Source organism: Emys orbicularis, chromosome 1, assembly GCF_028017835.1.
Source record: "Emys orbicularis isolate rEmyOrb1 chromosome 1, rEmyOrb1.hap1, whole genome shotgun sequence".
Taxonomy (NCBI): Eukaryota; Metazoa; Chordata; order Testudines; family Emydidae; genus Emys; species Emys orbicularis.
In genome coordinates, this window is record NC_088683.1 from 329,015,268 (window position 1) to 329,028,740 (window position 13,473).

General features: G+C 44.2%; 1 protein-coding gene across 1 annotated transcript; it reads right to left on the reverse strand.

The window, feature by feature from the left end:
* Window positions 1-5,628: 5,628 nt before the first annotated feature.
* Window positions 5,629-12,924, reverse strand: SAP18 (Sin3A associated protein 18). The gene is made up of 4 exons (XM_065420640.1): window positions 12,727-12,924; window positions 12,527-12,636; window positions 10,173-10,295; window positions 5,629-8,776 (listed from the first exon to the last, which is right to left on the reverse strand). The coding sequence occupies exons 1-4, from the start codon at window positions 12,796-12,798 to the stop codon at window positions 8,620-8,622; spliced, it is 462 nt and encodes a 153-aa protein (XP_065276712.1). The 5' UTR covers window positions 12,799-12,924; the 3' UTR covers window positions 5,629-8,619.
* Window positions 12,925-13,473: the final 549 nt, after the last annotated feature.

Genomic DNA, 13,473 nt, shown 5'->3' on the forward strand with positions numbered 1-13,473 from the left:
TTTCAATTCACCTCATACAAGTACTGTAGTGCAAGCTCTTTATCATGAAAGTTGAACTTACAAATGTAGAATTATGTACAAAAAATAACGTTCGCATGGCACTGTTGTAGCCGGCATCACAAGATATTTACGTGCCAGATGTGCTAAAAATTCATATGTCCCTTCATCTTCAACCACCATTCCAGACTACATGCATCCATGCTAATGACGGGTTCTGCTCAATAACGATCCAAAGCAGTGCAGACCGACGTATGTTCACTTTCATTATCTGAATCAGATGCCACCAGCAGAAGGTTGATTTTCTTTTTTGGTGGTTCGGGTTCTGTAGTTTCCACATCGGAGTGTTGTTCTTTTAAGACTTCTGAAAGCATGTTCCACAACACTTCATCCCTCTCAGATTTTGGAAGGCACTTCAGATTCTTAAACCTTGGGTCGAGTGCTGTAGCTATTTTTAGAAATCTCACATTGGTACCTTCTTTGTGTTTTGTCAAATCTGCAGTAAAAGTGTTCTTAAAATGAACAACATGCTGGGTCATCATCTGAGACTGATATAATATGAAATACATGGCAGAATGCGAGTAAAACAGAGCGGAAAACATACAATTCTCTCCCAAGGAGTTCAGTCAAAATTTAATTAACACATTATGTTTTTTAACGAGCGTCATCAGCATGGAAGCATGTCCTCTGGAATGGTGCCCGAAGCATGAAGGGCCATACGAATATTTAGCATATCGGGCATGTAAATACCTTGCAATGCCAGCTACAACAGTGCCATGCAAATGTCTGTTCTCACTTTCAGGTGACATTGTAAATAAGAAGCAGGCAGCATTATCTCCCGTAAATGTAAACAAACTTGTTTTGTCTTAGCAATTGGCTGAACAAGAAGTAGGATTGCGTGGACTTGTAGGCTCTAAAAGTTTTACATTGTTTTGTTTTTGAGTGCAGTTATGTAACAAAAAAAATCTACATTTAAAAGTAGCACTTTCACGATAAAGAGATTGCACTACTGTACTTGTATGAGGTGAATTGAAAAATACGATTTCTTTTGTTTATCATTTTTACAGTGCATATATTTGTAATAAAAATAATATAAAGTGAGCACTGTACACTTTGTATTTTGTGTTGTAACTGAAATCAATATACACCTCTATCCTGATATAACGCCACCCGATATAACACGAATTCGGATATAACGCGGTAAACAGCGCTTGGGGGGGGGGCTGCGTGCTCCGGCGGATCAAAGCAAGTTCGATATAACATGGTTTCACCTATAATGCGGTAAAATTTTTTGGCTCCCGAGGACAGTGTGTTATCGGGGTAGAGGTGTATTTGAAAATGTAGAAAAACATCCACAAATACTTAATAAATTTCAATGGGTATTCCGTTGTGTAACAGTGCGATTGAAACGGCGATTAATCGCAATTAATTTTTTGGGGTTAATCACGAGAGTTAACTGCGATTAATCGACAGCCCTAATAGCATATTTGGTATGCATGCCTCTCTTTTTAACAAAGTAATTGTAATTGGTTTTGTCATAGTTTTTCTTTTCTATATCAATGGAACTGTAAGCATAAATGATCAGATAGCATGAGCAGATTACTGGCCTATGAAGGGAGAATACAGTGCATACAATTTCAAGGCATGCTGATGAGAAGTTGCTGTTTGCCCCTAACCCAATCCCCAAATCAATAAACTTCAATTGAAAACTCAGTAGGAAGGAGAAGCAATGACAACATTGTAATTACCTCTTGCAACCTTTACAAAACCTTTACACTTAAAAGCAAGTTAGTGGAAAAGTAAAGGACATTGTAAATCTTGCACTGCCCCGTGTAATAAACAAACACATTACCCTCATCGAGTCCAAAGAAATGCATATTTCCTCAATACAACCTTCACTGAGACACACACAAAATTCTTTCGTTGGTTACCACAAAATATAAACACACCAGAAGTATATAAAAGATGAACTGGATTCTCCTCTGCCTTTGTCCTTGTGTTGTCATTTAGACCTGTCCAAAGTTAGCCCAAATGCTACCATTCTGATTTAGGATTGCTTTATGTTCACTTTACAGAGGTGTAAATGACCACACAAGACACAAAGTAGTAGAGAATCAGGCCCATCGAAGGGCCAAATGTACTATTTTCAAGCAATGTATATTTAGAATCCCTGTTCTGAGAGCTTGTTTTGCAGAGTCTTATAACGGCAGGGCCGGGAACGTCCATATGTAAATGGAGCATGGCCTACAGACACACTCACTCATCTGTAGCAATCCACCTGCAGAGTTTAGGAGGACAAGTGCTGCTCCTGAGAAAGCTATGAAGGATGAGACCATCAGCTTTTTGCTCTGTTCTCACTTCCTTTCTTCCCCAGGTCGCTATCAATGGGCTGGGCCAATGGATCACCCTTACCAGCCAATCAGATTGCTACTCTGCTCTCAGGTCTTCCTCTCTCTTCTAATGAGGAGCCCAGAGCAGGGAATATGAACCTCAGAAGAAGAAAGAAGCAAACTCTGGCCTAGGTGGCGGCAGTAGCATCAAAAAGATGATGATCTGGTGACCAAGGAGTTCAACCTAGCCTGTGTATGAGGTAACTGGGGAGGAGGAAGGGAGTTGTATGGAGAACAATGACTAGGGAACCGAGGCCAGGTCTACGCTAGAAACTTTTGCTGGTATAAGAGTATTGATTAGGAGTGTGGGTTTTTTTATGACATTTTTGTACTAGCAAAAGCTCCACTGTAGATGCAGTTATAGCAAAAAGTGGGCTTTTGCCAGTACCGCTTATGTAGTTTGGGGAGATGGTATAAGCTATACCGGTGTGATGCTTTTCAGGCCACCTAGGGCTGTGCATCATCTTGTTGCCACCTGCTGCCAGCACCAGGGAGTTTTTCTGTGCCAGCTGGGTGTTAGCTCCCTAACATCACCAGTCTGGCAGGCCCCCAAGCACACTCCTCTTGGCTAAGTCAGTCCTGCCTTTGCTCTGCGGGTTGACAATAGATGGACCTCAGCCCCCAAGTCCCTTCCTGCTGTCCCCCTGTGGTATCCAGCTTGACCACTGGATACTCACAGAAATTCCAGGTCCTCCATTCCCAAAGGAACTGTGTACCCCACTTTGCCCATTTTACCTTAGCCCCCCATTCCTGTATTACATACAGCCTGTACCTTAAATTATCCTAGAACAGGGGTCGGCAACCTCTGGCACGCGGCTCGCCAGGGTAAGCACCCTGGCAGGCTGGGCCAGTTTGTTTACCTGCCGCGTCGGCTGGTTCGGCCGATCGCGGCTCCCACTGGCCGCGGTTCGCCGCTCCAGGCCAATGGGGGCTGCGGGAAGCGGCACGGGCCGAGGGATGTGCTGGCCGCGGCTTCCCGCCACCCCCATTGGCCTGGGGCTTGTCAGGTCTGAGGCAGAAATTGCTTGTAAAGAACAGTGAACCCTTTGCAGCTGGCACCAAGTGTCAGTAGAAGCTGTGTCTCCACTGGGGGGATTACTGGTACAATCACATAGGCAAACCTTTTTGAGTGTAGATAGACCTGAGAGTTGCTTTGGGTTCAGCTGAAGAAGTGAGGTTCTTACCCACAAAAGCTTATGCTCCCAATACTTCTGTTAGTCTTAAAGGTGCCACAGGACCCCCTGTTTCTTTTTATAAATATTAAGTTTGCAAAGTCAAGCATTCAAATGTTAGAAGTGCCAGTGTCAAGATTGTCCAGGCAACCTTAATTCCCACCCTTTGTGTGTATGCAATATGCTAGTGTTGCACAGGAGGACACTGCTTGGTGAATGACCAGCTATTTGATTTTTTTTTATATCCTTAATTTAACATGTGTCTTCTGCCCTTATTTACCACACACCATGCAAACATTGCACTAAATATAAAATTATTAATTTCCTCATAGGCTTTTTCTGTGGTGCACTGATTGCAGTATCTGAGTGTTTCGCTAATACCTCTATGAGGGGCGGTGGTATTGTTTCCATTTTACAGTTGAGGAACTGAGGCACAGAGAGATTAAGGCCCAAACTGTCAAAAGTGTCCACTAAATTACAGGGCTCACTGTGGGACTAATTTCTAAAGCCGTTCACATTTTATAGCACTTTATATATTCAAAGCACAGCTACCCCTGACTTCACATGCATTGTGAGTGCTCAGCACTTATGTAAATCTGGACCCCAGGTGCCTCCAGTCAGGAGCCCAGAAAAAGCAGAAACTCTCACCTCGTGACCATGTGTGAAAAGTTTGGTTTAAGTGACTTGCCCAGAATCACATAGGAATTCTATGCCAGGGATAGAATCCAATTCTCAAGGGCAGCATTCAACAGCCTTAACCATGAGTCCATCCTGTCTCTTCCTACACTGTCCTGTTTCATTTACTACACACCTTGCCCTTTCCAAAACAAATGATGTACTACAGATAACTGCCTCACTATCTCTACATATCATTCATTCCCAGGGCACAGCACACCCATGCACTGAATGAGGCAGAGGTCTTATGGAAGAAAATAGGATATGATCATGTAATTAAAGACTGTATCATAATACATATGCACATAGGGGGGCAAATTAAGGTTGCACAGGCCTTTTGAGGACTTGACTTTGCAGACTAAATGTTTTAATTTTTCTGTATGTATCTTCCTAAATTTTTTTAAAAAGCAAACTGGAAAACTAGAAATTCCATCATGTGGAACCATATTGGCCCCCAGATGGATCATCACCAGATTTGGGACCTATGGATCGGCAGCACAAAGCTTGAGGGTTCAAGCAATAGTAAGTGATTATTCCCCTTGTAGACCAGAGTGGAATGACACACACAGTTGCAGTCAGGATCCATAGCTTCAATACCAACGTCTGGAGAGGAGTGTTCTCTAGTGGTTCCAGACCCTTCTGTCCCCCATGTGCCCTCTGCTCCTATTCCCCTCTTTTCTCAGTCCCAGTCCCCCCATGTTTCTCATACCTCTCCATAGGAGTCAAGTTCTGTTTTTCTTCCCTGTCACTGCCTGGGCTCCAGTAGAGGCATGTGCTCTCTCTCTCAGCTTGCTTAATCTAGCACCTGATGCCACAGTGACACCTGGTGGCTGGAATGAGCATGAAAAGTCCTACTCCGACTTGGGACAAGCTCAGTTCTTTTGAAAAAGCTGTCAGCCCCGCCCCAGGCAGAGAGGCTGCAGCTCAAGTTGTCAGCCCCAAACCTGGCTGGGAGGCTGCCACCTAAAAAAACCCCAGACATATGGTAACCCACCATCTATACCCTGTAGGGTGACAAGATGTCCTGATTTTATAGGGACAGTCCCGATATTTGAGGCTTTTTCTTATATAGAAGCCTATTACCCCCCACCTCCTGTCCTGATTTTTCACACTTGCTGTCTGGTCACCCTAATACCCTGTGACCCTCACTTCTGCACTGCTATCTGGCTGCCCTGTCTAAAGGCAGCGTTCCTGCTAGGAGCAGCACAGAAGTAAGGGTGGGAATCCCAAGACTCCCCTACAAAGCCTTGTGACCACCCCACTCCCACCACCTCCTTTTGGGTCCAGACCCCCATAGTTACAACACTGTGAAATTTCAGATGTAAACATCTGAAACAGTGACACTGACCATTTTTAAAATCCTATGACCATGAAAAAAATCTTATGACCAAAAATTGACCAAACTGGACCATGAATTTGATAGGGTCCTATTTATTTTGAATTAAACAAGCAAAAAGTACACGATATGGAAGTAAATGCTATAGGTGAGGGCAGTAGCACCACCCACCATTAAAGGTGCCTGACATTTGTTATTATAAGACCCTGTTTTCAGTTGCTTAGAACTTTGCCAAACTAACCCTTTGGGGTGACATTTTCTAGAGCAGCTGTCTGCCTTAGGCTGAATTATTTTTTTTTTGAAAACTTCAGGCCAAAGTGGGTCAGCTGTTTCCAAGACCAAAGTTGTGGAAACATTCATTGATTTGGCCCTTCTGGTGACCTTCTCTTTGAAAAGCTCTAGCACCCTCAGAAATATAGGGCTGAAAGGGACCTTGAGAAGTCATCAATTCCAAGACTGTGCTGAGGCAGGACCAATGCCTTGAACCAGGGACTTAAAATGTGGCCTGGGGAAGGTAGCCTTTGTCAGGGATGTGCTTTTTGCTGTTCCCCTTCAAATTTGGCCAAGTTATAAGTATCTGAAAAACTGCAGTGTGCATGCTCTCACTGGCTTGAGCTTATTTTCCCCAAAGATTCCATTTGCATTAGCCGTGCTGCAGGGAGCTGAAAAGAATTTTCCTTGCAAGTGCAGCTCTGAGCTGCTGTGGGCCATGCCAGGTCTGAGCACCAGAACTGAAAGTAGGGAGATTCTCTCCTGTGCTGTCAATGACCCCTCACCCCAGCCCTGACTCCCAGGCAGCATGAAGGAGTAAATTGCCCGAATCAAATACAGGGGCTTGGAACAAGAGGAGTGCATGACAAAAGCTATTTGGAATGGTCAGTAAGGGGACCGGGCTTGCACAAGGTCAGGGAGGCAAACTGGCAACCACTGGTGAAGGATGGAGACAGCTGACAAGGAGCTATGGGACCTCCTGGCAAAAGACTAGGACAAGGAGCCAAAGGAGGTTGGGAGAACACTAAGATTGGGCAAGGAGGAGAACTGGGAGCAAGTAGCGACAGGAAGAAATGGGGTGGGGGAAAGGCAGAGCAGATGAGGACCTGGGAGCAGGGACTCTGGGATGGGGAGCCCTGCCCCTCCCTACATAGCCAGATTTCCCAGTCCGTAATGCATTGTTCTTGGCCATAAATTTGGTAGGGCCCTAAAAATAAAATACATACTCATAAAACTTATGTCCATTCCTTCCATAGAAGAATCAGAAACCAGTGAGGCAGCATAGCACTCTGGCTGGATATGGGCTAGGCACCTTTCACAGAGGGAGTCAGTCATGGGAGCACTGGTGTGGTAGGTATGGCTAAAGTGTTATCAAAGATAATTACTAATGCAAATAAAGCAGAATCCTGCAAGCCATGTCAGGTGTAGCTTTTTCTGAGCTTGGCAATCACTGTTGTGCTCATTAACCCCCCCCATTAATATGATCAGACCCTTAAAGTCAGTCTTTGCTTTCTGGACTCCCTTTTAACACCCATACAGTTCTAAGAATCAAGGAACAACAGGAAAGGGGGGCAGTGGCTAAGGAACTATGATGTTTCCAGGCACCCGTCTTGTTGAAAAGAAAAACTTGTTACATTATTGAAACACATTCAGTTCGGTGTAAGCCACCATCAGGATTTTCAAAAAGACTTCTGCTACTTTACATATATGGGTAAGAATTAAGTTAATTTAGAACCTGCCCCTGATTTTCAGTACTTACATTATCACTTTCCAGTGAAGTCACACCTGTGACCTTAGAAATGCTTGTTTTAAATTTTACTAAATAATTTAGCCTTCAGACACTGAAAAGGCAAGTTGCTAACATACCATACTGAGTAAAGTGAATATATTTGAAGAGTAAAGAAAAGCAGACTCTAGCCCAGGAACCCTTGCCACTAACTGCTTTTGCTGTAAACTGTAGACAAAGGAAGAAATAACAGGGAAAGGGGGAATCTCATTTTTTCATACAGGAAGTGTTTTGGAGCTGCCTTTGCAGAGATTACTGCTGCGTGGCTGAGTTTTAAAGGGGACTATTTAGCGTTTTGACACTGAAGTTCTTTCCAACTGAAATTTTGTTATTCAAAAGTCAAAAGCAGCAGTTTACAGGAATTCAAAGTGAAATGAGCAAGAAAGGGATTGTTTACTTCTTCAAAAGGTTAACCAAGGAGCATGACATATACTTTGAACAGTGAAGTTTCGTAGTATAGTAACATCCTTAAGAAATACTCAATGTAAACTTAGCATTTGGAATTTAAGATTTTTAGATCTCTCGCCAACTGACATTTTACAATGTGGTGTATTTATGCCTTAGATCAATTAGCTAACTAGTTTTGCCAGTTTCTCTACAATCTGAAAAACAGCTACATCAATTTAGAAGATACCATGTCTTTCCCTGAATCTCACTCAGCTGAGAAAGACTTACCACTAAAGATGAAATTATCTTAAAAAGACTTAAAGCCCTCAGAGACATAAAGCCCAATTTTCTTATGACTTTGCACAGAGTTACCACCACATTAACTCCATTCATCCCACAAAGGAGTCAGTTACAGGGTCATTCAGGGAAAGCTTCACTCCTCATTTTAGAGGCCACAATTTGTTGAAACAACTCCTGACATTAACAGTTTAATTAAACACTTATTACGCAGACCTGATTTAATCTTTAAAAACAGACACTAAATTTTGGATGACATAGCAATATATTTGGTCCAAACATGACAGTTTCTAACAGAAAAGAACACTTCTATGTTATGCTGCTCATATTTTAGAGACTGTGAAACACTGAACATTCCTACTTTTCAAACCATAACTACTATGAAAAGGATTATGAAGCTGCTGAAAGATATTTTCTTCTAAACAGAGTAAAATAAAGAGTTAAAAGTAACCCATGTTTCCAAGGCTTAAGTGTGTTCTCAGATGTTCTTGCTTAGCAATAAAAACAAAAAAGAGCCTGTTTCAAGCAGCAAATACTATCAAAGGGAAATATACGTGATCAGTTTTAAACAAAGTGACACTTTGTCACTTAGTATGGTCTCATGCGTCCTGATGGGGGCGGTGCACGATTTGGAGGAGTAATTGCTATATCCAAGTAGTCTCCAATCTGGAACTTCTGAGACTGCAGAGTCATGGAATCGTCTGTGCCCTTTCTGCCTGACATTGTGCTGCCAATCTCCTTCACCCTGCAGGGAGGATGTGAAATGCAAATTAATAATTAGAGGCAAAGAGTCCACCTCTCTCTAAACTGAAAACTCATTTAAGGCCCAAATATAATCTTCTAGTGACTGGTTTTAGTTTTTTTCCCCTCATGCTATCTTCAACTAGTTGAATACAGAGGTGGAACCCACTCACACTCCACATGCTCTGTCTTCACTAGAGAAACAGTACAACTCGGGATAGAACAATTATGTAAATTTACATTAAATTTTAGCTCAGAAAAAACTGTCAAGTTAAAGGGAAGAAACTTGTAAAGAAAACAATGTAAATGATATAGCAGGACACATTCACTGCTCTTTAACTGGTCACTGATGAGTGAATGCCTACATCACTGGTTGACAGAGGACCATTATGACAGAAGTATCAGTCCCAAGATCATAAGTAGGACCCTACCAAATTCACAGCCATGAAAAACATGTCATGGACCGTGAAATCTGGTCTCCCCCTGTGAAATCTGGTCCTGTGTGTGCTTTTACCCTACACTATACACATTTCACAGGAGAGACCAGGGTTCTCAAATTGGGGGCCCTAACCCAAAAGGGAGTTGCGGGGGGTTCACAGTTATTTTAGGGGGGGATGTCACAGTATTGCAAATCCTTACTTCTGCACTGCCTTCAGAGCTCAACGGCCAGAGAGTGGCAGCTGCTCACTCAGGGCCCAGCTCTGCAGGAAGCAGTGCAGAAGTAAGGGTGGCAATACCATCCCGTGCCACCCTTACTTCTGTGCTGCTGCTGGCGTTGGCTCTGCCTTCAGAGCGGTGCTCCCGGCCAGCAGCTGCTGCTCTCCAGCTGCCCAGCAATGAAGGTAGCACAGCCACCAGCAGCAGCGCAGAAGTAAGGGTAGCAGTACTGCAACACCCCCCCCACACACACACAATAACCTTGTGACCTTCCTCCCCCCCCCACCCCCGCAAACTTCTTTTTGGGTCAGGACCCCTACAATTACAACACTACAAAATTTCAGATTTAAATTGCTGAAATCATGAAATTTACTATTTTAAAAATCCTATGACTGAACTTGACTGTGAATTTGGTAGGGCCCTAATAATAAGCACTTATTAGATAGAGGATCTAGTCACTCCCCATACCATCTGGGGCAACAAGCCTTCCATTTCCACTCTATGCTACAGGTACATATCCTGGGTGGTTGCCTATGAGGTGACCAGCAGATTAGGCAAACACATGTTCGTTGTTTTGGGAAGAACAAAAGAAACTTTAGAAGCATTGCAGTCACCATGCAATTCTCTCTTTATTAGGACTAGATTTCAGATGATATCAGACTTTAAATAAGTGTTGATGAAAAACAGTTTACAGCTCTGCTGACTGAAATATTCTATGAATCTGGAGAAGAAATGTCATTTACCTATAACCGGGTCTCTTGAGTTCTGTAAAAACTATTGCAAAATTGAAGTGTGTGCCCTTCTTCCGTGCTTCTGGGTAGACCTCTTTCACTAAACTGGTCAGCTCTTTTAAAGTTGCATCCATCCTAGATTTAAAAGAAAGAAAGACACATTACAACTCATCAGGATGGTTCATATTATTGTCAAATGTATAAAAATTTCAAACCTCATTTAAGGTAAGTGACAATTGTTTGTTAACTATGTACTATCACTTACAAAACCAGCATGTAAAAGCAAGGAAATATATAGTTCACATTTGGGCAGTGTAAGATTTTTATATACTTCTGTATTTCCGTGTACTACATATTTCATGTTAGTCACTTCACAAGCTTCAATGAGGATCCATTTTTAAAGTATTTAATCTAAAAAATTCAGTTATTTAAAATATTCTGAGCATGTTTTTTTGTTGTCAGCGAGGACTTACTTTAAACATCTGAAGACATAAGACACCAATTAAACACTTGAGGCAAAATGGTCTAGTAGATAAGGCACTGGACTGGGACTCAGATTTGGGTTCTAATCCTGGTTCAGCTACTAACCTACTATGATGTTGGGCAAGTCACTTCACCTCACTGTACCTGTTTCCCCTCCACCCTTTGTCTAGTCTATTTTGACTGTAAATTCTTCACAATAGGGACCCATCATCACTATGTAGTTGCAAGGTATCTACTGCAGAGGGGCCCTGATCTCAGTTGAGGCCTCCAATATAAAGTAATAAATTGTAATTTGAAAGCTTTTTTAATGTACATACACATGATAGAGGAAGTCAAAGTCAGCCTTATAATAAGATCATGGTTACTATCCTGACAGGAGACAGAATTACCTTTACAGTCAGGACTAAAACCTAAAAATAATTTTTTGTTGTTCATTCTAGCTCTAACCAGTCAATAGAGGGCACTGTGTTGACTGAGCCTGATCTGGCTTCTGCTGAAGGCAAAAATTTCCCAGACATCAATGACCAGGTTTGGGTCCATAATTCCAATTAAAATTAATACAGCAGGACTGGGCCTCCAACCTATTCACAACAAAAGTTAGTTTATTCAACTAGGTCATTGATGCACAAGGAAATTTTGCTATATGGGAAGTTTGGAGTAGTAACAAGATACCTGGAGACAAAGAAGTTTTAGACAAAGTTCATTCCCAAGTCAGCATCAGCAACACATAACTAAGTTTGACATTCTTCAAATGTTGAAGACAAATAAGAATGTTTTTGAAGAGTAACTCTGGCAACTTTTGGGCCAAACTAGTTTTCCAAACTAAACTTAACGAACTAAAGAGTTCATAAAGAACATTGGTTGCCACCAGAGATAACACCTTCTCCACAATACACAAAATACCACATGCAAACTGCACACCATGAAATGTATACAAAACATAGCACAAAAATTACTAACACACTTTCTATATAATACTCAACATTTTGGGATAACTTTTTTGGTAGTCTTCAAGAGACATGGAACTTAGGCCATGTCTACATTTACAAGCTTATAGTGGCACAGCTGTACCAATACAGCTGCGCCGCTGTAAGATCGCTCGTGTAGCTGCTCTGTACAGATGGGAGAGAGCTCACCTGTTGACATAATAAAAGCAGCTCAATGAGCGGTAACTATGTCAGCAGCAGAGTGTCTCCCACCAACATAGTGCTGTGCACATGAGCGCATATGATGGCAAAATGTATGTCACTCGGGTGTGTTTTTTTCCACACACCTCAGCAACAAAAGTTTTGCCAACATAAGTGCTAGTGCAGACATGGTCTTAGTTACTACAGGCAGCCAAAACAACCAGTTTTTAAGACAAAGTAATGTTTAAGCCTACTTTGGAATAAAGAATTTCAAATGTACAAGAGTGTTAAAGTAAGAAGTCTTTTATATTGTGTATTTACACCAAATTAATGAAGAGTATTCCAACATATAGATCTTTGAAAGTCTGAGGCAGTCAGTTGACACATCAAATACAGAATCTCTAGCAATGGCCTATAGTTAGTTAAGTTACATATGAAATTCTTTGTTCCAATCTTAGGCATGAGATTCCCAGTCATTATGACTGCACACGATGCAGTATCATAGCAGGACAACAGCAGCCTTCTTCTTTCTACGTTTAGCTATTACAGCCACGGGTTGTTTTTAATAAAAATACACATGCCTACAACTACAGTGCAAGGCCCTCTATGGCAGATTAGGGCGTGGCAGATTGGATGCAGTTTTGGATCATGGGTGAGAATACAACAGCCCAGACGGCAGGGTCTATACGGGAGCTGCAGCTCAGGGAGAGGCCAGGCCTCGAAGCGCGGCTGGTCCCAGGGGAGGGCAGCGCTCACCAGGTGTAGATCTGCAACTCGCTGGAGGGCACGTTGCCGCGGGAGAACTCGTCCATGCGGTGGTGCCGCCCGTTGTTGGTGGTGAAGACCCTCAGCAGCAGCGGGCACGTCTGCAAGGGGGAAACACAGGCCGTCAGCACCGGCCCCAGGCGCGGCCCTCTCCCCCCACAGCGCCCTTGGGCGGCCCTGCCCCGCGATACCTTCTCCCTGTCGATGGGCTTCTCAGGCTCCTTCTTAATCTCCTCCTGCGTGACCCGCGACTCCACCGCCATCTTTCCTCCGGGCTCCGGCCGGGCCAAGCAGCGCGGGGCGGCGGGGAGGGACCCGGATGTCTCGGGGGCGCACTCTGTTAAACTCTCGCGAGAGGAGCGCGGCAGCTTCGCCGGGATACGGGAGGAGGAGCCAGGACCCGCGCGCGCGCGCGCACCAAGTTAGCGGTAGGCAGAGCGGCCCGCCCCGCCCCGGGCCGGGCTCCGCCCCCGAGTGCCGCGCGCTCACAGCTTGTGTGCGGCCGGGCGCGGGGAGGCAAAGGCAGCGCCGGAGCTCCCAGTGTGACGTGAGCGCGTCCCCCAGCAGCGGCCGGAACACGCGCGTCTCGCCCTCGGGGTGGCCGCCGCGTAACCAGTGCGGGGAGCTCTGCGAGCGGCCCCCGCAGACACCGCAGCCGCGTGACCTCACGCCCCTGCTGCGCCAGGGAGCCCCAGGGCGGGGCTTTTGCTGCCCTCTGGCCGAGGGGTTACCCCGCTCAGACTGGGGCCAGTGAGTGCTGGTGCCCCCCCGGGCACCGACATGCCTTCGCGCGTGCAGTACCACGGAATGATCGCTCCTGTCTTCCGTGCCCTGATCGCGGAGCGGCAATGACATAGTTAACCTCGGTGACCTACATGATTTTAGTTGGGTATTTGAACCTGCACCTAAGATCAAGCAACTTGCTGTTTTGAGAGTTG